The sequence below is a fragment of the Apiospora kogelbergensis genome, assembly GCF_038363985.1.
Source record: "Apiospora kogelbergensis strain CBS 113332 chromosome Unknown utg000007l_segment0_segment0, whole genome shotgun sequence".
NCBI classification, from domain to species: Eukaryota; Fungi; Ascomycota; class Sordariomycetes; order Amphisphaeriales; family Apiosporaceae; genus Apiospora; species Apiospora kogelbergensis.
Window position 1 is genome coordinate 4,083,566 of NW_027117424.1, and position 26,030 is coordinate 4,109,595.

The following is a 26,030-nucleotide window of genomic DNA, read 5'->3' on the forward strand; positions in this document are numbered from 1 at the left end:
ACGACCGCCGGGTAAACGGGTAAAAGCCCCCCAGTGAGGTGTCGGGCCGTAACCAATCCTCGAGAATGCTTACATAGGAGACCAATCGGCGACTTCCCCATGTTCGGGGTTTGGATCCGAAAGCAGTCTTACCAAGGGTTCTGGATACGCGAGATTACTCAATCGTATCGACGAACAAGGTCAGCACATGTTACATATCAGCCATGCAGTGTCCCCCAATTGTCTGTCGGGTTACACGGTTTCGACAAGAAGGGAGTCAAAAGGGGGTGCTACGATGGGTTCAAGGTTCAGAGCCGACAGGACGATGTCTCAGGCAAGCAAAGCAGGTTCACGACATGGGACGGAACGTCAAAGGGGAAACGGCCAATGGTAAGACAACGTGGGGTGACAAGGCAAGCCAGCAGTTCGAGTTTACCAGGTTCAGGCAATCTCCGGGTTTGAAGTTGGAGGAGGGAGTCATCTCGTGACCATGCGGTTGTCGGTGCATCGCATCTCGGCTGGGCGCGTAGGAGAGTGCAAAGAGAGGAGATCTGCTGCAAATACAGCGTAACCCGGATTTGCTCAGTCGAGGCGGCCAACCAATAATTAATACAAGCAGCCGAAGAGGGGAATGAGTTGATGGTAGCCAAGCGCAATAATCAAACACGGCATTGAAGAGCATTTGCCGGCCCCAACTCCCTCCCCATACCAAGTCTTGTTGACAATAAGCCGCCCATTGCCAATGCTGAATTGGTGAGAGGGCTAAGCCATTGGCATTGTCATGTCGTATGATTAGAAAGGTCCTAGGCTGCGGGGCCCCGCGGAGGCATTACAACTGTCAAGTCTTGGGAATGCTACGTCTCAAGGGTGCGGCCACAGGCGGGCGCCTCGGGCGTAAGGGACAAGCCGAGAGGGAGAGAGAGACTATCGGTAGTGAGAGCAGCTAACAATAGGACTCTAACCTGAGCGTTGGGCCCGATGACCATTCCTATGACGATGGATGGCCTCGAATAGTAGATGGAGATGGCGTCGGAGAAGAAGCATGACACACAATTCTGGAAGACGCGTGCGGAGTTAAGCAGGAGGAAGACGTCCAGTCCCCACCGATCTCCGCACATCTTGCAGTATCATGTGTGTACATGCGGTTGTCGGAACACGCTCGATCACCAGTGCCAGTGGTCCCACTCGTGGTCTGGAGGAGATGGACAGCTCAATTACTCTATTACACGATGAAACCCACCGTTCCAGTCGGTCGGATGAGAGGAAGCCAGGAAGCTTCATAAACCTCTGGTTACGCGTTCCCTCGTTCCCTCTCCCAGATTGTGATCGGAGCCTCGGCAGCCCCGTCGTAATTATGTCGCAGCTACACATCGTAGTCCTTTAAATTTGTGCGTTCTGACGACATTGTCGAGCTTGAATTCTCCCACTCATGATCGGAATGGCTAAGCAAAAGTACCGAAGTTGTACGCCGATGCGGGTGGCACGGGGCGATCTGTACAGCTCATAGTCGACGTGCCCAATTGGAAAGCCTCATTGGTTCGCATTGATCTGAATCCTTCCATCGATCGTGTACTCCTTTTTGGCCCTGGTGTGGTGGCTTCATAGTTTTCAGTTCTTCGCTCACGCTGCAGTCATTAATTTCAATCATCTCTGCCGCAATTGACTGGAAACAGCCGTCGGTCGTATATCTCAATCTTGAGAGAATTTGGTTGGCCTGACTGCTAGGGTGACATGGCGCGGAACATCTGGCAGAACAACAACCCCAAGCCAAGCCAAATCCCACATTGTCTGATCCTGGCCATGTACAGGCAGGCAGACGGTGGTGTGGGGCCCCTCTTTTTCTTCTTTTGTTCCGTGAGGAGATGACAGGAGATTTGGGAACATGGGGAAGACAAGACCTCCAAACACTTGGCCATGCGAGCGCACACGCTGGCGCCTTTCCCCCGGACCCTAACCAACAACATCCTACAGTACCTACGTTAATGCTGAAACGATTCCGAAAGTACATCACGTACATGGTGAGCTAGCATAGCTCCGATTCATGGAATATATTCCGCGTGGCTTTTTCCTTTCTCTTCCTTTAGGGCACTAGGCTTGCCGACTTAGGGGATCGTTTACGCGCTTGCAGGCTAAGCATTGCCAATCAGCGGGTGGCGCACTGGATTCAACAAAACATGACGAAGCGGGTGCAGTGAGCAGCGGCCAAGACGGGCAGTTCGGGCGGCGACGCGGAACTGCCATCTGCAGAGCGCAGCGTCTACATACAGGTAGAGGTGGTGGCAGGTAGGGCAGCAGATAGGCAGGAGGACGGGGACGGGGTTTCTGGCTTGTCCCCTCTAAGTTTTGCGGGCACTTGCGTTTCTGCACAGCGACGGGCCTGTCTCCAGTCTTGCCAGTTTACTGGGACGGCGTGCTACGAGGACTCATCAGACCAGATAGAACACGCTGCAGGCTGTAAGAAAAGTATGCTTAATACTGACACACGTCCCCCCCGCAGCACGTATGTAGCCCAGCACCCAGCACCCAGCACCCAGCGGTGAAAGGGAAAAATGTCAATGTCCTCCCTGCCGGTTCGGTTCAGGTGTGGGTTTATTTGATTCGGTCGCATCGAACAAGAAAACTCAGTCGCTGGTTCGTCCATCCAACCGGGGTACGCAAGGGGTGCAACCCTCAACAACCCTCTGCAACCTTGACGAGTTCTGGACGAGTACCTGACCATTACACGAGCTTGTGCTTAGTGCGCTCCATCATGACGCGGTACATTCCCTAGGTACCTGCTAGGTACTGAAAAAAGGATCCAGCAACTCATTTGCCCCGGTGGCTAATGGGAATATTCTGATATCGACTAGCCGGACGGGTATCCTCCTTGCAGTGCAGCAGGCAGTCCTCACCACAGGCACATCCTCTTACGCACCAGTGACAAATTAGATGAGCCGGCGCTGGCAGGCTCTTGCAGTTCCTGGACCCTTTGGGGCAAGCGCCAGCTTATATTCACCACATCATGCAATGCTCCAGGATGCCGGCTTACCCTCCTCCATTTATCCATGGACATGGACCAGAGCCGTAGGTAGAGAAGGAGCCCTGGTTCCCAATATCTCACCATTCCCAAGATTACTCCACACAGCTTGGACGGCCTGAAGGGGTCCAATTGTTCAATTGCTCTGTACTTTCCTGTGGCCCCCCTGTTCATAGTTGTTGATCCTTCCTGGTGGGTTTCTTCTCCGCATGCCACGGCAAACGGGCCCTTCGCACCGGTTTACATTACATACTTGCTTATACGTACATATATTACCCCAGGTCCCCTCTAGCTCTCGGCCTGTCGTGGCTCTCCCTCTGTCTTCTTCTTCTCACTCGGCAGGAAGAATCAAAACCAATCTTTCGAAGAGCCTCAGACGGACCCTCGTCAGCTTCCCCAGAAGAAGCCATTTTTCTTTCCCAAAGGGTGCAAAGGAGGAAACAAAATCAGTCACCATGTCGGCCGCGGTAGACCACAGCACTTCCATCGAGAAGACGGCCACCACGGGGTCGGAACACCCCAACGGTGCCAACGCCAACCAGCGCTACGAGTACGGCAACCCGATGGCGCATGTCCACACGGGCAACGAGGGTAGGCTCGCCGCCTTCGGTGGTGAGTTCCAGCCCGGTCTGTACCGTCCGGTCGAGAACCGCAAGTTCGCCAACCCGGCGCCCCTCGGCCTGTCCGCCTTCGCCCTGACCACCTTCGTCCTGTCCCTGATCAACGTGGGCGCCCGCGACGTCACGCAGCCCAACATCATCATCTCCCTGGCGTTCGGCTACGGTGGTCTGGTGCAACTCCTGGCCGGCATGTGGTAAGTTAACAACCAGCTACGTCGGGTCTTCTCGTTTCCCTACCGGCCAATCGGAATGCTGATCAGGTTTACACAGGGAAATGGCTGTCGGTAACACCTTTGGTGCCACTGCCCTGTCCTCGTATGGAGGCTTCTGGATCTCGTTCGCCATCATCCTCACCCCGGCTTCGCCGCCGCATCGCCCTACACGAAAGCGGCGGACGAGGAGTCGGTCATCGGCTTCTACCTGGCCGGCTGGTTCATCTTCACGACGATCCTGCTCCTCTGCACGCTGCGCTCAACCGTCATGTTCTTCCTGCTCTTCTTCACCCTCGACCTGGCCTTCCTGATGCTCTTCTGCCACTACCTGGCCGCCTCCAACGGCGCCGCCAAGGCCAGCCTGGGCCTGCAGAAGGCCGGCGGCGTGTTCGGGTTGCTGGCCGCGTTCATCGCCTGGTACAACGCCTTCGCCGGTATCGCCGACTCGAGCAACTCGTTCTTCCTCATCCCCGTCTTCCACTTCCCGTGGTCCGAGAAGGGCCGCGCTTCTCGTGGCAAGACTGCCCGGGAGACCGTCTAAAAAGTGCAACTACTACTCAGCACATGGTTCTTTTTGCACGATTGTTCGATGGGAACGGGATAAGATGAGATGAGATGAAGATGTACGTTCGGCCGCAGCGGAGGCTAGTATTGATTTTCAAAAGTATATGAACACCTCTGGCCTGCCTTTTTGCCTATGATTGGAAAAGGGAAAGGATATGACACGATACCTTTGATGGGAAGCGCGGTTGGGAAGCGTATTGATGATACCAGGACGAAGAGAGAAGATATGGCAAAGCCGTGATATTTCCACATAGCAACTGATAATTAATCACTCGTCAATCGGTCACCTCTCGAGTGTGTGACCGACTGATTGAGTCTCATTCACATCCATCTCGCTCTTGTGTACCACGTTTTGCGCCTTTCTCTCTTGCCGTCTTGCGCATGAGGCTCTCGTCAAATAGCGTGCGTTCCCAGCAAACATCACATACACACACACCCGCATTGCCGGTTCCCAGCGGCGGATGGACTGCCGGCTCAACAACCGCCCCCGGTCATTTTAGCTGGCTCACTATTTCCCTGGGCATTGCTGGGCGCGCCGCTGTCAGACGAAAGCCGAAGGCGCACTTACCTACGCCGAGCCCGCCACCCGTACGTTGATGACCAGCACCACACCACTACCATCCGACGTGGCGTTCCCTTCGCCAATTCGCTTGGCCAGCGCCTTTGCGCGCCAATTCTTGGCTACTACCATACCAAAAATCGTCCGCGGCGTACGTCGGCCAAGGGGCCGATGGATTGGGGGGCTTTCGGTCAACGGGGTGCGACATACGAGGTGTACCGGTATTCAGTCGCTGCTCTCGGCGGTACTGGGCGTCCCATGGGCGGTGGGCTTGGGGCGCGCTAGGTCCAGCGGGATTGCTATTTACAGCAGCGCCGCGCCTTACATGGATATCAATCAATCAGCAAACGTTCGATCTTTTTGTTCTCGTTCTTGTTAATGTCGGTGAATTGTTTTTTTTTCGCTGGCTTTGGAAGCAAACATCCCACGCCACGAATCGCGCCAGACACAGAGCAAGATCCATCCCCGCTAGCTAGGGGCCCACGGCCAAATGACGGGACGTGCGGGCGGGATATTGATGTCGAGGTGTGGCTTCTTTCGGTGATTATCACGGCCCTATCGCTGAACTCTCTTCGAGGCTCCAGACGCCTGGCGTTTGGGGTCCCGAACCCCGGTGGATGCCGTGTTCTGCGGCGGTGTTCTGGACCTATTCTGGAACAAGGGATCACAGCGCCGTGGGGTGACGGCGTTAATTCACGGGCAATTTACGTATATCTCCATTCGGGGAGCAATGCTGGGCATGTATTTCAGAGGTAGCTTAGCTAAGCTGCTATCATTGATGTAAAAGCTGGAAAATACGCACTGCGTGTGTCGTGTGTATACTCGAGAAGTTTCGGCCCGATCCCTAAAAAGATGGGAGCATGTAGTAGATAGGAGGGAGTATGTATGTAGCCGCTCAGGGAGTGTTATGGCTTCAAAGTTTACTGGAACAGTATGTCAAAAACTACCTCGCACATTCATCCGTACATGCTCAGGAGGTAGCCAGTTCAGTGTTATGGTGATAGCCACACAGTTGCACGCTCTCATGAAAGATTGAAGAGAACTATTACAATCTTAAGCAAGGGGGTGGTAGCTGGCCAAATACCTAGGCTCATGCTCCCTGGCGTTTCCGGGTCTAACACGACCCGGCAGCTCACAGATGTCTTTGATATTCCATTGATAGAAGTCTAAGATAGGTCCTCGGTCAGAGACAAGACAGCAAGTGATCAGCAGAGTGTGGATAGTGAGAGAGCAGTCCAGGAGTTGTGATATATCCAGCACCTTGGTTGCCAGCTGTCATGGCTAGCTGCGCCAGCCGCGAAGCTTTATCGAGCCTTCATGGGAGCTGCCCCGCAGAAATTGGGAAGCTCCAGCGCCCAATTGAACGAATCGACACCCCAAGCTGAAGGAAGCACCCCACCAACGACTTTCTTCAGGTAGAGAGAGAGAGCAACACTACAACATCAACAAGTTACTTGTCCCCCATTTCCCCAGAAACAATATCCCGCCACAGTCCACCAACAACCCAAGACACAACAATGGCCGACGTGGAGATGGAAATAGACGACGCGGGCGCTGTCGGCGGCAGCCCGCCCCCGACGGCCGAGGCTAAGGTCGGCGACATGCAGACGCACTCCAAGGCGACGGCGGTGCGCTCCATCGAGGGCTGGATCATCATGGTGACCAACGTGCACGAGGAGGCCGACGAGGAGGCCGTCCACGACAAGTTCGGCGACTACGGCGAGATTAAGAATCTGCACTTGAACCTCGACCGCCGCAGCGGTTACGTCAAGGTTCGTTTCCTTCTTCCTATTTGTCGCGCGACCTTGATGGAATGCACGCACGCACGGAATGAATCAACGAAGGGATCGAGTGCTAACTGTTGGTGTCAATGGAATTGTAGGGCTACGCGCTCATCGAGTATACGACGCTCCAAGAAGCCCGCGCCGCCATCGACGGCTGCCACCAGACCAAGCTGCTCGACCAGACCATCTACGTCGACTTCGCCTTCGTCCGCCCGCCGCCGGGCAAGGCCAACGCCCGAGGCGGGCTCGGAGGAGGGCGCCAGTCGCACCGCGGGGGACGCAGTGGCCGCAGCCGGAGCCGGAGTCCCGACCAAGGAAAGGGAGGCGCGTCGGACGATGCGCCCGCTGCCGCGCCGGCGGCGGCTGATGACGGAGATGAGCAGCTCGCTGACTCTTGAAGAAAGAACTGGGATACGGGAAAACGCGAAAACCAAAGCGCACGAACCAGCGGGAGTTAGAAGGGAAGGGTTGCTGGCATATGTTCATTGATGGTAGGGAAACACAAGAAAGATGCCTCAATTTCGGGCCCCAGGTTTCTCCTCCGGGAACAATATAGTTAGGGCGACCACAGACCCAGAGTCAGACGTGGACTAAAGAAAGTGGTGGTCGCGTTGACGACTGGTGTCCGCCGACGTGTCGTCTCAATGCATAAGACATGTCGGCATGCGAAAATTGGCTACCAAGGTGAGCAATGACAGCGAGGCGGGAAACGACTTATGTCGGATATTGATACTAATGATCGAGTAGGTCAGAGATTGCCAGAAGCTATACTATATATCCATATCATCATTTGCCGGCCTTTCCACTGTGACTATCCGCAATATCCATGAACCTATACCCACAGTGCCATCTGTATACCATCAATATTTCAATGATACATGATTCCAAGAACAGGGCATTGAAGCAAGACAACTTGTATTTAGCATTCCTTCTTCGTGCTTGTCATTTCATTTGCCGTGAGGCTCACATCTACAACGTTGTCAACCTTCAAAAGGTTGAAAAGACAAAAAAAAGGCAAAAACATACAACACCGAGGATTCCCAGGTCGTCACCGACCCTAGTACTAATTCGGCTCTCTGCTGCTTATATATGGGAGAGCGGACGGGATCCCTAGTATTCAGCAGGATGTGGTCGTATGTGATAGATCATTCAGATAAAAGGCGCTATATACCGAGAGCAACTACAATTATGGGATTGTGGACTGGCCTCCTCTTACAGAACTCATTGCCATGTTGGCCCAATAAGTGGTTGTTTCTTTACCCAAGGCGAGGGCGGTCAATGCTTAGTCCCTCTCATTCTCTGCTCAATGAGACAAAGATAGCGCTGTCTAAGCTATCAATACTTCGTATCTCCCTTCAATAGCCTGTCGAACGCCGCAGTTTAGGCAGCAGTTTAGAAGTAGATGCCCGTCTTCGGCATCGCCAAATCCGCAAGCGAGGAACTGAGCTATGGAATCTCCCCGTGTCATCAAGACGTTGACCTTGCGATCTAGGCTGGGGACCATGCCCACCCTCGCAACAGCGACCAGACCTTCATGTTCGGCTTCTAGGGCATCCTTGTCGCTATGCTCACAGCTTTGTGTAGTATCCAGACACATCAGCCCCAAGATAGCGTTTTCAGCAGCTACATTGAAGTAGTGGCCAGAATCGTACACGTCTAACCGTAATAAAACTTCCTTAAACCCTCTTCTCAGGGACGCCGTCAGCGACATAGGCTGCTCAAGGACAGACGTGGTGATCGGAGACATCTGTTCAGCCGGTGTTCCATAGAGCGATTCCCTTGTGCGCCCTTCATCGCCACTCAAAAGTTGGTGGTACATACCGTCGTGAATGAAGGCACCTTCGCGAAGCTCGAAGCTGAAAATGCCACCGGATTCAATTTCAAAGCCGTCTAAAATGGTCGGATATATACTGCAACCATGAGAGCTTATACCAATGCGGGAATATATCTCTTTGATATTGGGATCTTGTAACAGATCCAGAAACAGGTTGTAGTTTAGTAAAGGTGGTGGCTGTGGGAATCTCGGTTCTTTGACTCCTGGATGGCTGAAACCAAGCGCACTGAGGGTGCGCAGGAGAATTCTTCCTTCCAATGGAGGCGATGACTGTTTGAAAAGGTGAATATTGATACTGACAGAGCCGTGGGGCCTCAGGAGGAAGCACATAAGCCCAACCGATAGGGCGTGGCCCACTGCCCTCCATATTTTGTGTCGAGGACATGCCCCATCACGACTTTGCCAGGCAAGAATCATACGGTAACCATCGCCACAATCGCATTGGATGGGCTTAAGATCCCGCTCGCATACATGTACGAGGTGATGCCATTTCTCGACCGGGTCTGATGTCAACTCATCGGGTGTGTAATGACATATAGCCTGGCAAACCGTGGCCATGTGGCGTCGATAATGAGGCCCAAGCATGGACTTGAAGGTCTTTCGTGATTTTGCATAAGCTGATGTATTGCGCATGTCGGAAAGCCGTATATGTGGTGCTATTTGAACCATGAAACCACAAAAGGATTCTAGGAAGTCCTGGGTCAATAAAAGACCATGTCTCCCGAATTCCAGTCGCAGGGCCTCAACCAAGCACCCGTCCCACATAAGTGGTGATGCTACCGGATCAATACGGCCGAGGGATTCTACCGGCGTTGAGACGAGAGGCTGATGTAACGAAACCTCAGTTTCGACCTGTATTCGAGTTGGTCCCTCAGCAGATATTTCCACAATAATGCGGCGATCATCGTTATCGTGTATCACGACCGATTCCACAGTGATCATTGTATAGCAAGGAAACATAAAGAGAACAATGGCCACAATGTACAGAGCCCCGATGGATCCGGTGAATCTGACTAGGTGTTTTTCCTTCTGTAGGTATCTCAAACTTTCGAAGAGTTGAATAATCGACTCCTCGGCGGGAATTTCGAGAAGGTCTTCTGGCGGTTTCAGCAGACTGAGCTTCTCATAGGCCGATAATACCCTGACGGTTTGTTGCGCCAGTAGGTTTCCAAACGCAAGCTTGGCAGCTTTATGGGCAATCATCTTGGCAATATCGGCTAGCTGGGCTGGATTCGATACCGGCATGCTCTTGGGAAGGAGTGACGAGCAGAGCCTTGAAAGGATCATGCCGTACTCTTCATACCCGTATATATTCGCCAGTGCAGTTGCCAATAACGCGATTGCTTGACCCCCGGCCGTCTCCGCCAGGGCTGAGATAGTGTCGCCACGGCGCCAGCCGACAGTGAGAGACAGACGGCCGACTGGGTGAGATATGACCCTTTTCAGGACTTCAGGGACGCGGCTCGCGTAAGGTCCGTTGACATGGAATACAGCGCCGAGATGCTCGAGTTGGATCATCGCCATGGGTTGCACGTTGTCTGCAGACATGGTGGCAAGCAAGCTCGTGAAGGCGCCGAGGCCTGCAATGCCGAGAGAGCCAACATCGGACTGGAGGGAGACTTGGTTCGCCATTGGGATTCGCAGCGCTCGATATGGACAAGCAACAAGGGGAAGGAGTTGATTGGCAGAAGAGGTCGACAAGCAGAAGAGGTTGAAAAGCAGATAGTAGAGACGACCAGACCGATCCAGGTCGAGATCATGGCCAGGAGTGAAGAGTCTCTTGCTTCGGAAGCAGGCTGAGCGGGGTAACCTCCAGCTGAAGTCGTCGGCCTGCACTGCCTATTCGCCCTTTGGAAAAAAGTAACACTGCAGCAACGGTCATTTATGTCACTCTCGCCTTATTCGTGGGCCTGCCAAAGCGGTTACGCTCCAGAGTTGCCTGCCGGCTGGCCAGTGATACGCTCCCAATTTTGCCGCCATGATGATCCGGCAGGGACCTCTCGATAACCTTGTCCAATTACCTCGTCGGAGGTTCGAATGTGACTAGCAGTAGATAGGCAAGCATCGAGCGAGTCTTTTGTGCTTGCGATACTTGACCAAATTGTGTTTAATATACCAAACCTACCAGTTAGATCAAACTACATACATCACCAAGGAGAACACTTGCGATTCGGACGTTGGGAAAAGGTATTGAGTAAGAATTTTCCTTTATTACAAGAAATATGAACACCGCCGTTGATTGCAGCCGACCGAACGACGAAACCGACCAGCCCCCATCCTATGCGTTTAATATTTGTACGTGAGTGTGTTGAGTGAGTATTCATTCATTTTACCCACAGCTTCCTTCCTTCCTCAGCTGTCCAACCCACCAACCGACCATTGATTGTAGTAACATGCCCAAAAGTAGAGCAGTACAGGTCGACTGTATCTCCAGGAAAGAAACGGAAGGAGGCGGCGAGGGAGGAGGAGGATGAGTGAGTGAATGAGACGGGAAAGAAGTAGGTTGACACAGCTTTCTCTCCCTCCACCCACAAGAACACCAGCGACACACACACCTCTGGAAGAAGAGCAACAAAAACACCGATCCTATGAATACCACACGCCTTGCCACGCGCCAACACACCGGAAGTTCACCACCGCTGTTCAACCGCGCGAGCCATACCTTGCTCTGGGACTTTCTTTCTCGAAAAGAAGGGGTACGCCAGGAATGTTTCTTGGTGTTTCGCGCCGATTTGACCTCCCACTGCCTTGCTTCTCTTATGATATTCATGATCCTCATATCGACGTAAAACTCTTTCGTCTTCTTCTTTCTCTTCATCCATTGCGTCCTGTCCTCTTGAAAAATATCTCGTCTCTTTATTCGTCAAAACTGATGGTGGGGGTTAGATTAATCAGGGCCGCGAGTACTGCTCGCTTTCCGTATTATATATTTACTGCGTCCGGTAGAACTTCTTGTAGAGCAGGTGCAGCAGGAGGTTGACGTTGAGCCGAAGGTTGCCCTCGAAGTGGTTCATGAACTGGTGGGCCTCGAACTGGGCCTGGAGCAGGTCCTCGATGGGTACCAGGGCGCTGGCGCCGGGGATCTGGATGTGGCCGCGGCTGCCCTCGAGGTTGAAGATGCCGACCTCGTCGCAGGAGATGGTCAAGTTAATCACACCCCAATCGCGCTCGGGGACACCCTGCCACGACACCACCACGCCCTTCTCGTGTAAGGCGCGCACGCTGTACTTGTATGAGCCGAACTTGGGCACGCGGCCGGAGCGCTCCAGTTCACGCTGGTGGTTGTACTGCTTCGTAAAGGGGAGGAGGAACCGTTTTTTGCTGTTTTATACGTTGTTAGTTTTCGTTCTATCCATCCATGTGTGTGATATTGGAACGAGTGATTGCGTGACTTACCCCTTGTTCTTCTGAAGCGTTGACATGGCTTGCTCAATGTAGTCGTCGTAGCTCTTGCGCTGTTGCTCCAGGTAGCTGGCCTTCTCGTGCAAGTTACCAAGCGTCAAGCGGACGCCTTCCAGTTCGCGCTGTCGTTGGATGCGGCGCCTGCTCTTGGTGCGGATGTCGAGGGCGATGGCGTTGAGCACGTCCTGGTAGTAGTTCTGTTTCGAGATGCGTCCGAGCTGCTCGAGGCGCATGATGTTCTCGAGAGCGTTGCGCTTCATGTCATAGTACGACATGCGGGTCACGTCGACCATGTTGGCATCCGAGTAGGCACCCTTGGTGTTGCTGCCGTTGTTGAAGTCGTCGCGAAGCAGTGTAGCCCACTTTCGCTCGTCCTCCTCGGTAGGCGGTCGGACCAGGATTTCGAGGAGGTTGGCGCCTGTTTGCACGCGGATGATGTAGAGAATGCATCGCTTGGTTTCCATGAACAGGGCCTTGGCCTCGGCGTCGGGATCTGCGACGTCGTGCAATTTCGGGGTCAGGAACATCTGGATATCTGAAGAGCCAGCCGCCAGCATTTCGCTTTCGTTGTGCTTGGCACTACCAAGGTCCTGCATAATCTCGCGAAGGATATCGTCGCGGTTGGGGCACATGGCCGGGAGTTCGGCAGCGACAAGGTTGTGGATGGCAAAGATGTCCGTCATCTTGATATATAGTGTTGGCCGGTTCTTGGCGTAGAGGTCGTTGTACTCATCGATATCGAATGTGCTTTCGGCGTCGGGAACCGTGATAAGATCGCCAGTGATTTGGGCCAGACGTTCCGCGGCATCACTCACGAAGGCATTCAGTGGCTGTAGGTAAATGTTGTCGCCACCGAAGGGACGTCCCGAGGCAATCTGGCCGAGCACCTTGGCCACCTCGCTGAGGTTGCGCTTTTGCAACGGGCTCAATGACTTCTCGATGACGCCTACTTGCTCAGGGTTGATGACGGCGGGTTGTAAGTAGAACCGCCAGACCCAATTGCTCACAAGCTGGAGCACCTGGTGCTGAGGCTCCCTCTTGAAACGTTGACATAACGCCTCGAAAGTCTGCAAGCAGATGAACCGTAACCCATACGGCATTCTGGGCAAGAAATCCTCAAGGGCGTTGAGGAATTGGTCACAGATCTCTCGGAGATCGCGGAGATGGTCGATGAAGAGCTCGCGGGTTTCCGGGTCTTTGATAGCCAAGTCGCGGGGAATATCCAGGGGCCTCCGACTGGGTCGGCCAGTTCGAAGCTCTTCGTTATTGATGGCAGATCTATAGATTTGCATCGGGTCACTCTCGAGATCCAGAGCCGGGTCTTCAATAATGTTGTCCCGAATCAGGGGGCCGAGCAGATCTCTCAGGTATTTGCGATCCCGGGGCGATCTTGTGTAGTTGTTGAGCAATTTGGACCAGAAGAAGTTGCCGCGCAGGTAATCCTGGATAGTAGGGCATGACTCGACCTCTTCCCAGATGGACCTGGACATCAGCTTCAAGAGATAATACTCCTCTCTTCGTTTCTGAGCATAACCAAACAGACCCATCATCAAGTGCTCGACGCGCTTGCACTCCTTCTCGGCGGTACCCTGCTCGCGCATGCGCTTGAAGAGACGAGCAAGGTATTGAGGCTGAGTCTGCAGGTTGAAGAAGAGTTGTTGGTAGGATTCGAGCTTCTTTCTTGAGCTCTTGTTCAATGCCTTCAGGTCAAACTGGTTGGCAGATGCCATGGTAGAGTTGGCGAGCAGGTTGCTGGTATGACCGCCAAAGTTGTTCTGGTGGCGAACGACCTCGTCCAGGGTGATCTTGTTCTTGACCAAAAGAGCGATCTTGATGTCGAGCTGGTCGATGTACTGCTCCAACATTTCGTTTTGGCGGACCTGTTGCACGACGGTTTTGCGCATTCTCTCGAACTCGATCTCCTCGTTGAAGTCGAAGTCGCTGTCGTTCAACAAATGAACAAAGTTCTTGACAGCGCCGACTGGGGGTTCTTGCCAGTCGTAAGGCTCTTGTATGCCTCGCCCTGCAGTTTGCCGCGGACAAAACTCTGGATCTTGATGACCTTGTTCATATTCTCGTTGAAGTGCCTCCTCTTCTCCTCGAAATTGATACGCACGATGAATCCCTTAGCGATGGCTTCAAGCTCGCTGATAGACTCCTCGTGTTCGTCCAGTTCGGCAAGCAAGTCGCCGAGATGGGCCCGGCACATCATAGCGCGAGCTAACGCCTGCAACGAAGTGATCTCTTCCTCGTGCGACTGGAGTTCGGTCAAAAGAGCATCATTCTTCTGTCTGCAAAGCATACCGCGTATCTTTGCTTCAAGGCCTGTAATGTTTTCAGATTGTTCTTCAAGAGCATCAAGGTCTTCTGCAAGATGGGCTCGCGTTACCATGGCGCGAGCGAAGGCTTGCAGCTCTATGATGGCCGGCTCTTCCGCGCTCAATGCCTCGAGCTTATCGCTGATCTCGCGACGGACAGCTGCGGCACGGATCACAGACTGCAAAGAACCTATTTCTGCATCATGTTCACGGAGTTCGGCCTTGGTCGTCTCGATATCTGAGCGAACCTTGCGGGCCCGGCTTATGGATTGAAGAGCTTCCCATTGCGGCACGAACTGTTCGAGAGTTTCGCGCTGCTCTGAGACCTGGGCGCGAGTTCTCATGGCCTTCGCGGCCGCCTGTAGTCGGCTGATAGCAGGCTCCTGTAGGTGAAGTTCATGCAGATCTGCCTCCACGCGACCTCTAAGCAGCATTCCCCGGATTGCTGACTGCAAATCCTTCACAGGACCTTCACTACTCTGGGTCTCCTGCCGTTGAACATGCAGCTTCTCCCTGGCGAGATGCCCCCTGAAAACAGCTTGGATGCTTCTGATAGGACCATCTGCTGCGGATAACTGAGATCGCATATCTTGGACTTCGTGGCGGACTTTCATAGCCCGTATCATGCTCTGGAGCTTGGTGATGTTCTTCTCCTTGCTCTTCCAGAAGTTCTCTCTGTTCATCAAGTTGTTGCGAACCAGATATCCGCGCGCGGCGCTCTGCAGTTGGACAGAAAACCTCTTCATCTGAAGTCGGTAATCCATGACCTGTCGTGTCCAGTCACCTCTTATCCTGGACTGGAGATCAATGATCCAGTCTTCAGAGTCCCAGAGACTGTTCATAATCTCACCCAGGCGCAGGCGAAGCAAAGCGCCACGCATCTGAGCTTGAAGATCGACTATCATGGCCTCGTTTTCGGCCAACTCCCTGTCGATACGCTCCTCTTCTGTCTCCTCCGGTTCAGGCTCGGGCTCAGGCTCAACTCCAAAGTCGGCACCCATATTGCCAAAGCTAGGCATGCTGATTCCGAGCTTATCCAGTCCCTTTTGCATAGCCTCTAGTTCGTGGTGTTCAAATTCCAGTTGTCCAACCAAGTTGCCGATCCTGAAGTCCACAATACCCTTCCGAAACAACAGCCAACTTAGAGCATGGATGCAGTAGATGACCTTGGGGATATTCTTCTTCTCGTACAGATCAATCAATTCGAATCGAAACAGATCAGGCAACTCCACCTCGTCGAGATACCGAAAGAAAGTGGCCACATTGTCCCAGTGTCGGGCTTGTAGGCGCTCGTGGCGGAAGATGCGAAACCTGCGATTGGGGTTCAAGGCTTCAACAACCTCAGCGAGGGTAACACCGTTCCTCAGAGCTTCCTCGAGTTCGACAATGGGCGGAATTTGCTGATGTATTATATCCTCGATCCACTCTTTGGCTTCACCGATATGACATAGATATTCATAGGCCTGCAGAAACTGGCGCTGCTTGTCCATCCAATTGCGTCCGCCGTAACCGTAGTTATCACCAGGGCGTGACCCGTTGGCGTTGGCGAGTCGCTGCAGTCTCCGGCGGCCGCGAAGACCTACGACTTCTTGGGTAGGTGATGCAATCGCTGCAAAGTCTTCGGACGCGCCGAGCGTGGATAACGTTCGGAGTTGACTTGTTGAAGAACGCCCCAATTTCGCTAGGTCTGGGGGTGCCAAAGGAGAGTGAGGAGAGTGCGGGACAGCCGGAGAGTAACTTTGAGAGACCATAGGACCCGGCCTAATCGAGTCGGAGCGGGTAAGTAGCATCGAGGTCGGTCGCGCGGTGGCTGCTCGAGCGGTAGTTGGACGCGACAAGGGGGTAGGTGACGTCCTTCCGTCGGATATTGAAAGCTTGCCTATGTCGATACTTTTACCGCGCTCATGGGATGATATATGCTTTGGTGGTGTTGGAGTCCTGGTAGGTGTGGTCCTCGTCGGCGATATCCGCGTTGGCGTCGTGCGATGAGAAGGTGGCGAGGGCACCGGGGCGGGCGCGGAGACGGATGCTCCTGGGGGTGTGTTTGGCAGAGGCCGTAGAGACTGGCGTGCCATATTATATATGTCTTGAACATTGGCCTTTGGTTCATCAAAGGTGTTCGCTCTTGTCAATCTCGAGGGGCTATGACGTATGGGCGCCTCGCTCATGCCGCGCTTATGGCCACGCACCGTGGGCCCAAAGACGCTTGAGATGGATGAATTGGTGCTGGCTCTTCCAAAGTCGTACGAGTCGGAGGTGTACGAGTACCCGGATGAGGCCGACGACGAGGTCGTGGAGGACTGGCGGTTGACGCCATTGGCCGTGTCGAGGTTGGCGTAGTCAACAGTGTACGACTGCCTCAGCGGATGCGGTCGGTGCGACATATTGCTATGGAAGCAAGTTGGCGACGGCTAGAACAATGAAGGAAGCTTGTCCTTAGGGTTGATGTTGGCGCCGTCGTCGTCGGTTATTGAATGCTGCATTACAGCTGTTGATGGTAGATCATTCCAGGGCCGATCGAATATGTACTTTTTGTCTGGGAAAGCGGCCGAAAGGATGCAGACAGAACCGCGTACTAGAAAATACAAGGACGGAGAGGCCGGAGGAGGGTTGATGTGAGGGTTGGAAGGGCTGCGAGCTGCGGACTGTTTTCCTTGTTGTTTGTTAGTGCTGCAGCTAGGAGAGGTTACCAGGCGCAAGCGTCGGTACTGTTGTTGACGTCGGAATCCCAAGACCGGGCTCTAAAACAAGTAGAATTTGATGATCAAGCCCAGCTGGGAAATGGGATGACAATGCGCGTAAATGAAGAGTCAAACGAGACAAGGCCCGGCAGTAGCGCGCGGTTTTAGTGTTTTGGACCAAATAGATGGCAATGTAAAAAAAGCACTGAGATGAGGTGTTGTCGTAGCGCGCAGCGCACAGAGGCGGAGGAGGCTAGAAACGGCAAGTAACAAGCAGGCCGCCAGTCGAGGTAGGGCGGACGAATTTGATGAGGGGGAGTGGAAGAATTGAATTGCAAGGTGAGGGTATCGTCAAGTGCCAATTGAAGAATCTACATGCCAATACACCCTATTCAGCCACGGCCATTAATACGACCTCATTATACAATTTCGGGCATATATGATCGATGATGGACAAGGTAGGCGATTCCCGCTGGAGGGGTTGGGTTGGGGGAGATGGGGGTTTCTTCTTTCTTTCCGGTTTGTTTACTTTCGGGAGATGCTCAGGGCAACGAGCAGAGAGGAGAAAAGCGGGGGGGTTTTCGCGGCCTTGGACGGCTTGGACAGCGAACGAGATTCTAAGAGCGGTGGTTGGATGCCACAACCCTTGCCTACCCACACACACCAACTGTTCGCTTCGACTCCGCTTTCAGCCCAATCCGAACCGTGCCCAGCCACCCACTATTCCCGTCTGTCTCTTCCTTGCATCGGTCAAGCCACAGCTCACGCACGAAACCACCTGCACAGCTGCATCCTTTTATGCAAGGCGGTTTCGCTGTCTCACGTTTATGCTGATACGTACTGATAAGCTTCTGCTGTTTTCCCGATAAGAGAAATTCATCGTCACTGTTAGCAGCCTACCTCTGATTCTGGGACTAAAGTGGCAACCAAGGCAGCGAGAGCCCCTCCGTGCACAAGTTCTTCCCTAACAATTGAAACTTTTCCAGTGCCCCGCATCGAGCGCGAAAACTCCAGGGTCCTGCCAGTCACTAATAAAAAAAAGTTTTCTGATCGAGAGTTCTGCTCTCTTTCTTCCCTTCTTTTCTCGGGAAGGGTGTCTCGCCAAAATCGTCGTCTACTTTACTGTGTGAAAACAAGAAAGCATCCGACGGTCAACTTCCATTCCCCATTGCACAGCTTTAACTAGCTCTGCTCTTACTGAATCCCCCGCGTCTCCCCTCGAGATGCCTGCCACCATGGACCCCACCAACGGCCTCAACGGCGATGCCAAGATCTTGGATTACAAGAATGCCCTTGAGGACCTGAAGAACTATGAGACCCGCGATGGCCTCGGCATCAAGGACCTCATGGACACCAAGAAGCATGGTGGTCTTACCTACAATGATTTCCTGGTTATGCCCGGTTACATTGGCTTCCCCGCCTCCGAAGTGAGCCTCGAGTCGCGTGTCACCAAGAGGATCAGCCTGAAGACGCCCTTCCTGTCTTCTCCCATGGACACGGTCACCGAGCACGAGATGGCTATCCACATCGCTCTTCAGGGTGGTCTCGGTGTTATCCACCACAACTGCTCTCCCGACGAGCAGGCCGACATGGTCCGCCAGGTCAAGAGATACGAGAACGGTTTCATCACCGACCCCGTTGTCATCACCAAGGATACCACTGTCGGTCAGGCTCGCGCCCTCAAGGAGAAGTGGGGATTTGGAGGTTTCCCCGTTACTGGTAAGTCTTATTGCGAAGGAGATGACCCCGTTTCTCTCCCTGTCTCACTCGCTGGGGCATCAAGTGTGCCATCCTCCCTGCCACCACACCACATCATATGATTACAAACAATAAAATTTTACCTTTCGTTCCGCCGTATCGACATCACTGTCATGGGGAATCAATTATGCTCTTTATGAAGATGATATATACCTCCCGTATTTTCACCACACTTATCAAGGCAATTAGGCTAACCTGGTGTCTTATTACAGAGAGCGGCAAGCTCGGCTCTAAGCTACTCGGCATCGTCACGAACCGCGACCTCCAGTTCGAGGACAACTCCAACCAGACCGTTGAGAACGTCATGGTTAAGGACCTGATCACTGCTCCTCACGGCATTGAGCTGCTCGAAGCCAACCAGATCTTGGCCCAGTCCAAGAAGGGCAAGCTGCCCCTCGTGGACAAAGATGGAAACCTCGTTTCCATGATCTCCCGTTCCGATTTGACCAAGAACCTCCATTTCCCGCTCGCCTCCAAGCTGCCCGACTCCAAGCAGCTGATTTGCGCTGCTGCCATTGGCACTCGGCCTGAGGATAAGACCCGGCTGCAGAAGCTCGTGGATGCTGGCTTGGATGTCGTCATCCTCGACAGCAGCCAAGGTAACAGCATCTTCCAGATTGAGATGGTCAAGTGGATCAAGGAGGAGTTCCCTGGTATCGATGTCATTGGCGGAAACGTCGTGACCCGCGAACAGGCTGCTTCCTTGATCGCTGCCGGTGTTGACGGTCTCCGTATTGGTATGGGTAGCGGAAGCGCCTGTATCACCCAAGAGGTTATGGCCGTCGGTCGCCCGCAAGCTGCCGCCGTCTACTCTGTTTCATCTTTCGCCGCTAAGTACGGCGTTCCTTGCTGTGCTGATGGTGGTATTCAAAACGTTGGTCACATCGTCAAGGGTCTGGCTCTGGGTGCTTCTACCATCATGATGGGTGGCCTCTTGGCTGGCACGACCGAGTCTCCTGGTACCTCTTTCGTTTCTCGTGAGGGCAAGCTCGTCAAGGCTTACCGCGGCATGGGTAGCATTGATGCCATGCAGGACAAGAAGGCTGGCGGTGGCGGCAAGGATAGCCAGGCTAGCAACGCCGGCACCGCCCGCTACTTCTCCGAAGGTGACAGTGTGCTCGTTGCTCAGGGTGTCGCTGGTGCCGTGGCCCACCGTGGCTCTGTTGGCAAGTTCGTGCCGTACCTTGCCGCTGGTCTGAAGCACTCGATGCAAGATGCCGGTATGAAGAGCTTGAAGGAGCTCCACGAGTCGGTCGAGGCTGGTATCGTCCGCTTCGAGATCCGTACTGCCAGCGCCCAGCTCGAGGGCGGTGTCAACATGGAGAGCTACGAGAAGAAGCTCTACGCTTAAAAACGGGATCAATGATGATGTATATATGATGCGGGCGTTAACGGTGGGCACATTGATTTGAGCGAATCTCGGGGTCGATTTGCTATGAATGTTCATGAGATACCGGAGGATTTAAGGGACGGAAGGACAAGGCGAGGCTTGGAGTAAATCAAAAGCATTGCATTCGTTTACATTTACTACTACCCTCACTTATTGTGCTTTCTTGAGTGACGTATTGTGGTGTTCGTGAATCCTCAAGCTCTGCACGTTGACCAAACTATGTCCCAGCCACTAAATTACCGACTCGTAACTATCAGGCTATTTGCCTAACTAGCTAAAGGTGCGAATGCTTCCTTGCCAGGGTAGCTTTAAATTTGTTCTTTTTCTGCTCAGAAGGTAGCGCTTTATTACTACCTGTCGGCTCGAACTATCGAATGCAACAGGAGTTGCCTTTACTTGGTCCAGTAAAACCTCCTCCATTTACCAGTCTCGATCTTCGGTACCTCATCGTACTGAACTGCCTTCCCCGAGAACTCCAACTCCCAGAAGCCGTTTTGGCACACGCTCGAGTCATACCTACGGGACAGTGAAACTAAAACGAAGAGACTCCTCATATTATCGGGATAATCCAGTGCGACGACGGGCGATCGGGGAATCTTCTCATGTATGAGTTCATTGACGAGCCAACTTTCGCGGGGCTCCGATGCATTGAGTATGTTCAGGACAACGGTTGGAAGACTCATGGGCCACCCGGTAGTAGCACCGTGTATTGCACTGCGTCCAGCGAGCAAGACGACCAGCCGAGGACAGCAGAGGAAATGCACGTCCATGTCGGAGCTGCCCTCCTCCATTCGAACCCCGACGCAGTGCGTCCAGGTCCTGCCAGTCGCCCAAGAACATCTGGTTCTTGATGTCGAACCGGCCCGTATCTCACAGATCGCAATCGCAGATGCACATACCGTGCGGCAGTTTGATCCGCAAAACCAATGACCGCATTTGGGCGATCTCCCACGGCTCCTCGCTCAGATACTGGTTGGGCGCGCACTTCCGAAGCCGGACACCGTACCAGACACCCTGCATGTCTGGGTCGAGGCAGTCGAGGCGCAAGACGTAGCTCCGCGTCCCCAAGATCGTCAGCGGGGTTTTGATACCGATCGTATGGTCTCGTGCTGCAGCCTCCGGGACGCCTTTTCCTCGCCGTAGAGCAAGGGCATGTTGACATTGAAGAGACCGAGCAAGCAGTAGGCCGTGTCATGCACTCTCGTAGTCTCCCGGCCTGCAGCCGACGATAGCTTTGGCACGGCGCACATACGATAGCGGTGTTTATCGGCGCCTGATACGGGTTATTGGAAGAGATTTGGTCCGTTACCGACGACCTCAACCCTCGAAACCTCCATTTCTGGTTAACTTCGACCCTGCTGCTGGCAGACTGGCCAGGCTTTGGCACAGGTACTGATACATCAGTCGTAGATGAGCTGGAATGCCGTCATGCCGAGTGCCACGCTAAGTCTTTCCGCAACGACAACGATAGGAAGCGAGCCCGGTGGTCGGAAGCCAATCAGCAGCCGTCTTGGCTAGAAAACGTCAACTGTCTGCGCGGGACCCTGCCGTTTATGAACTAGCGCTTAGCTAACTCTATCGTTCATGCAACCATCGTGTATACAAGATGTAGTACCTCCGTGCAGATTACTCATTCGCATTTAACCAGCCGCTTCTGATTGGAGGGTCCAAACATCTCGCAGATCTGGATGCGGGTGGAACATCTGCTTAGATGGTGTCAGGGGTGTATCGTGTATCTCACTGCAGCCAAGTGTGCTGCAGCGGGCCAGAAAAGGTCGCCTCACATGCAAGTGTAACTGCATCGTATATGGCTGCATCTGGCTTAAGGATGTACTAGGTCCTCGTGCAAGCTCGCGGGGGGATGATTCAGGAAACTGATAATATTTGTAGTCCTATAATGGAAGGGGAAACTGAGAGTAGACTCCGAAGAGTCTGCAACCGTTGCCACCATCTCAAAAGCCGTTGCCAAAGATTGGGAGGTAACGACACCCGTTGCGAGAGGTGCGAAAGACTCGACCTTGACTGCGTCTACCAGCGAGCCGCCCGTATGGGCCGTCCCCGGATTCATACCCAGTCGCCATCAGCAACCTCAACCTCATCACCACAACCTTCGCGCAGCCGTAGAGCTTCCAAGAGCTCTCATACTGGCAGCTGTTCAACGCCGTCGAGCGTTTACGACAACAATGATGGTCTCATAACCTATGGCAACAACTCTGGGGCCCAGCCCGGAGACATCCCCAAAGCCATCCCCGAACATGGTCATCTCAGCGACTCGACTTGTGAGAGCACAGCCGTTTTTGACCTCGAGCACCTCCAAGGTTTGCCAACCGCATCTACTAGTACATTGTACATTGGCTTTCACTAGCTAATACACCACGGCTGTAGGCGCGCATTCTGACCATGGAGACTGGATCGAAGGGGCAACGGACGAGATGGCCCAGGCATACTATGTGCCTAACTTTCAGGGCCTTTCTTCGGGACTGCCCGAACAACAACAAACTGCGATGTCCCTTGGTGTCGACATGAGCTATCAAGAGCCGGGTTTTCCACGCACCAAGACCATGGCCAACCAGATGCCGGCATCGCTGAGCGATAAACTACTTCAACTTCAATCATACCTGCACAGTCTCCTCTCATCCACAATGCACCATGACTCTTCGGAAAATCGCCTGGATGGCGCTTTGGGAGCCTCCAAAGCCCTTTTAGAGATATTGCAGGAACACCAAGAACCACATCTAGGCTCATCCTCACATGTCGTAAGCGCACCAACGCACCCAAGAGCCCACAGACCACGGCATACTAACAGGGGGATTTCCAGCAACGGTCGTTTGGCGTTTCGCAGGAGAGTGCCTCCTGTGGCAGCTTTTGCCACATCACAGCACTCCATGCCATCACCTGTTACTCGTACACCCTGCGTCTCTTTGAGCCCATCGTGGCGCTTCTCGTCACCAAAAGCGGCGGGCCGCTCCCGGTCATCAACCTGGGTCTCTTCAACCTGGCGTCGCAACCGGCCCTCAATACAAGCGTCATTGCACACCTGATGCTGCAGATGATCCAGGAGCTGCGTCGGCAAGTCCACACGCTGATTTCGGCGCATTGTGGCGGTCGAGATAACGCCGAGGTGGCCGCTGTTGCGCTGCCCGACCCTTCGGACCATCGCCGCCATCCGCACGCTGCCCCCTCGAGCGACTCTTCTTGCGCGGTCATTGACTTCCTTGGTGCGACGGAGAAGGCGATAATAGAAGGACTCTCGAAATTGACGAGCTAGACCTGCGCTCGAGATAAGGCACAAATCAGGATATTTTCCTATAGTCTGGGCATGATATATGTGGATAGAATTGTTAGAAGAATAGAAATCCAGCGCAGCTGCGCATAGAAGGATTTGATCCTTGTGTTTACCCACGTATCGCTGCGTGTTTTCTCGTCTTCGCCGCCTCCCCCAAAACCGGACGGTATCAGAATACTCTGACAGGGTATGAGTGCCCTCTATCAACATCCGCATTCATCCCCTGTACTTCCCCCTCTTAATGAACCGGAGCGGGACCCGCTTCTGCAGGGACAAGGTCAGGTAGCTGAGGCACGACTCCAGCGTCTCGGCCGTCTCCTGCCTGGCCTGCTCCCACGTCTTCCCGTCGCCGCGCACCAGCTCCACGCGGTACTCGCGGAAGATGACGGCCATGACGGCGGCGAACTCGACCTGGGAGAACCGCTTGCCCAGACACGCGCGCCCCCTCGCTGAAGGGCGCGTACGCGCCCTCCACCGGGGTCCGGATGCTGGCGAACGGCGTGGTCCGCGGCGCCTGGTCCCCCGGTCTTCCTGCGCCACCGTTTTCTTCTCCTTGGCCTCGCTCATGGCGGCCCACTCGCAGTCGCACCGGGCGTCCCAGTTCTGCGGCCGGTAGACGGACGGCGAGCGGCCCCAGTACTTGGGGTTGAAATGCAGCCCGTTCAGCGACAGATTGACCATGGTCTTGGCCGGAATCACGCAGGGTTTGCCGCCGACCCGGAGGGTTTGGTCGCGGTTCCCTGTCCACTTGGGAATGGCTACGGCCGAGGGATAAAGGCGAAGCGTCTCCATCTATCCAAATCATTGACTATGGTTAGTGGTGGTCCAATGTTCTTCATTTGGATTCGGGGGATATTCACCATGACGCAAAGGGGGGCTATGAGGTTCGGGAACAAAGTCTCGTATTTCCATTGGGACGGATCCTCGGGCTCGGATGCTAGGGCGGCATCAACGTCTTGGATGAGCCAATCCTGAATCTCAGGATGCATTGCGAGCAGTATCAGCGAGAAGTGGAGCGAGTCTGCTGTGGTTCGAGACCCAGCCAGTGCTAGGATGAAGGTATTTCCAAGAACCTCGTCTTTGGAAAGCGTTGCGGCATGCTCCTCCGGCCCGTGAGCGTGACCCTCGAGCGTTCCAGCGTTCCTGACAAGTTCGGCCAGAATGCTGTTCGCAGACGTCGTGCCCGAGGTTCCATTGGCTTTAGCAAGCTTTTGCTTTTGGACCTGGACCTCCAAGATCTCCTGCAGTAGAACGTCCACGTCGTTGAACGAGCGGTGCAGACGCTGCCAGTCCCGCGGCCCGATCTTCAATAGCCATGGGGGGATGACCAGAATCTTCATAAAGTTCGTCACCATGTATTCCAGTGCGTTGGGAAACCGGGAGACCCTGCCGGGATCGAGCTTCATAGCATCGGCATTGGCAGGAGTCTCGTCGGCCCGGGAAACGACGGAATCGTCTGTCTTTTGGAAAGGGATGGGTATTCCAAATCCGACAGCGGCGATGACTCGGAGAGCCAGGGAAGTCAAGTCTGGACTCGCGTTTTGCACAACCCAAGAATCGACACCGGGTCCGGAAGTCCAGCCAAACACCAACCCCTGGGCCAAGCCCAAGGCCTCCTTCCAAACGCGGCCGTGGATGGCATCATTGTATTGCGGTGCAACAACTTTCCGGTGCCGTCTCCACGTCGCGCCATCGGCCGTGATGATGTTCAAACCAAAAACGTTGACAGGGGCTAATAGTCAAGAAGGTTTCAGCTCGGTGCCGCTTGCGCGTGACGCAATCGGTTCTGTGATGGGTATACTCACTATAAAGCCAGGTCGGCTTGACGAAGTCGGTCTTGCTGCGACCGACCATGTCCGCGGCAGAATCAGCATCGGCGATCTCCGCCATGAGGCACCCGGGGGCGACGACGAGAAAGACGTCGCCCAGCCGCTCGTGGAACTTGTACTTGGCTACGAACCGCCAGTCCATGTACCACAGCCTCAGCCATGAAGACTCGGACAGGCCGAAGGGGAGGCGCTCGATGATGGGGCGATGCCATCGTTTGGACAGCTGCCAGAACGGGTTGAGCTCGAAAATGGGCAGACAGACGTAAGGCAGCTTCGTCGCGCGGGCAGCCGCGAGGTGACGCAGGAAATTGTAAATGGAAGAGAGCGTCCAGGCCGTGAGGCTCGCATAGACTATCCTCCACAATAGCCACCACATGACTACTTCGTCGCGCCAAGGATGACAGCTGAGAAGTTGGGTAACCTAGACGAAGACGGGCGCAACGAAGGCACTGCAATGATAATGATGGCTTTTACGGTGATTTGTATGGATATTCCACGTACTAATACTACTATTGCTACATCTCGAGTCCGAATAATCGAACGATTGTAGAAGGCCATACCAACACCTACAGGAGTGGTGGTGACTGGGACACTTCTCCGGCAGAAACATTGTTGGTCAGCTTACATCAGGGGTCGTCCTCGTTGTGGGGCTGCTGACCGGCGACATTTGAGCGTACAGGGATGGCCAACAGGGGCTATACGTATCTACAATTAAGCTTAAGTACCCGGTTCGAAGTCGCAGTGATACCGAAAGTGGCTGCGGCTACATTCAGGGATGTTTTGGAGGTCTGATTATGT

At 54.0% G+C, this 26,030-nt stretch overlaps 8 protein-coding genes across 8 annotated transcripts; 4 read left to right on the top strand and 4 right to left on the bottom strand.

Moving 5' to 3' along the window:
- Positions 1–833: 833 nt before the first annotated feature.
- Positions 834–1,097, bottom strand: PG998_011746 (uncharacterized protein; the record flags this gene model as incomplete). Its single annotated transcript, XM_066878562.1, has 1 exon — positions 834–1,097. The coding sequence occupies one exon, from the start codon at positions 1,095–1,097 to the stop codon at positions 834–836; it is 264 nt and encodes an 87-aa protein (XP_066727616.1).
- Positions 1,098–3,450: 2,353 nt separating this feature from the next.
- On the top strand, positions 3,451–4,368 carry PG998_011747 (uncharacterized protein; the record flags this gene model as incomplete). The annotated part of the gene is made up of 2 exons (XM_066878563.1): positions 3,451–3,809; positions 3,939–4,368. The coding sequence occupies 2 exons, from the start codon at positions 3,451–3,453 to the stop codon at positions 4,366–4,368; spliced, it is 789 nt and encodes a 262-aa protein (XP_066727617.1).
- Positions 4,369–6,467: 2,099 nt separating this feature from the next.
- PG998_011748 (RNA-binding protein 8A) lies at positions 6,468–7,132 on the top strand (the record flags this gene model as incomplete). Its single annotated transcript, XM_066878564.1, has 2 exons — positions 6,468–6,722; positions 6,833–7,132. The coding sequence occupies 2 exons, from the start codon at positions 6,468–6,470 to the stop codon at positions 7,130–7,132; spliced, it is 555 nt and encodes a 184-aa protein (XP_066727618.1).
- A 929-nt stretch (positions 7,133–8,061) lies between these two features.
- PG998_011749 (uncharacterized protein) lies at positions 8,062–10,200 on the bottom strand (the record flags this gene model as incomplete). The annotated part of the gene is made up of 1 exon (XM_066878565.1): positions 8,062–10,200. The coding sequence occupies one exon, from the start codon at positions 10,198–10,200 to the stop codon at positions 8,062–8,064; it is 2,139 nt and encodes a 712-aa protein (XP_066727619.1).
- Positions 10,201–11,498: 1,298 nt separating this feature from the next.
- On the bottom strand, positions 11,499–16,672 carry PG998_011750 (Ras GTPase activating protein; the record flags this gene model as incomplete). Its single annotated transcript, XM_066878566.1, has 3 exons — positions 11,499–11,889; positions 11,965–13,911; positions 13,953–16,672. The coding sequence occupies 3 exons, from the start codon at positions 16,670–16,672 to the stop codon at positions 11,499–11,501; spliced, it is 5,058 nt and encodes a 1,685-aa protein (XP_066727620.1).
- A 1,520-nt stretch (positions 16,673–18,192) lies between these two features.
- Positions 18,193–20,078, top strand: PG998_011751 (uncharacterized protein; the record flags this gene model as incomplete). Its single annotated transcript, XM_066878567.1, has 2 exons — positions 18,193–18,688; positions 18,940–20,078. 2 exons carry the CDS (start codon positions 18,193–18,195, stop codon positions 20,076–20,078), a joined length of 1,635 nt encoding a protein of 544 aa, XP_066727621.1.
- Positions 20,079–22,014: 1,936 nt separating this feature from the next.
- Positions 22,015–23,385, top strand: PG998_011752 (C6 finger domain-containing protein; the record flags this gene model as incomplete). Its single annotated transcript, XM_066878568.1, has 3 exons — positions 22,015–22,435; positions 22,503–22,873; positions 22,924–23,385. 3 exons carry the CDS (start codon positions 22,015–22,017, stop codon positions 23,383–23,385), a joined length of 1,254 nt encoding a protein of 417 aa, XP_066727622.1.
- Positions 23,386–23,619: 234 nt separating this feature from the next.
- PG998_011753 (cytochrome P450 monooxygenase) lies at positions 23,620–25,608 on the bottom strand (the record flags this gene model as incomplete). Its single annotated transcript, XM_066878569.1, has 3 exons — positions 23,620–24,195; positions 24,264–25,135; positions 25,209–25,608. The coding sequence occupies 3 exons, from the start codon at positions 25,606–25,608 to the stop codon at positions 23,620–23,622; spliced, it is 1,848 nt and encodes a 615-aa protein (XP_066727623.1).
- Positions 25,609–26,030: the final 422 nt, after the last annotated feature.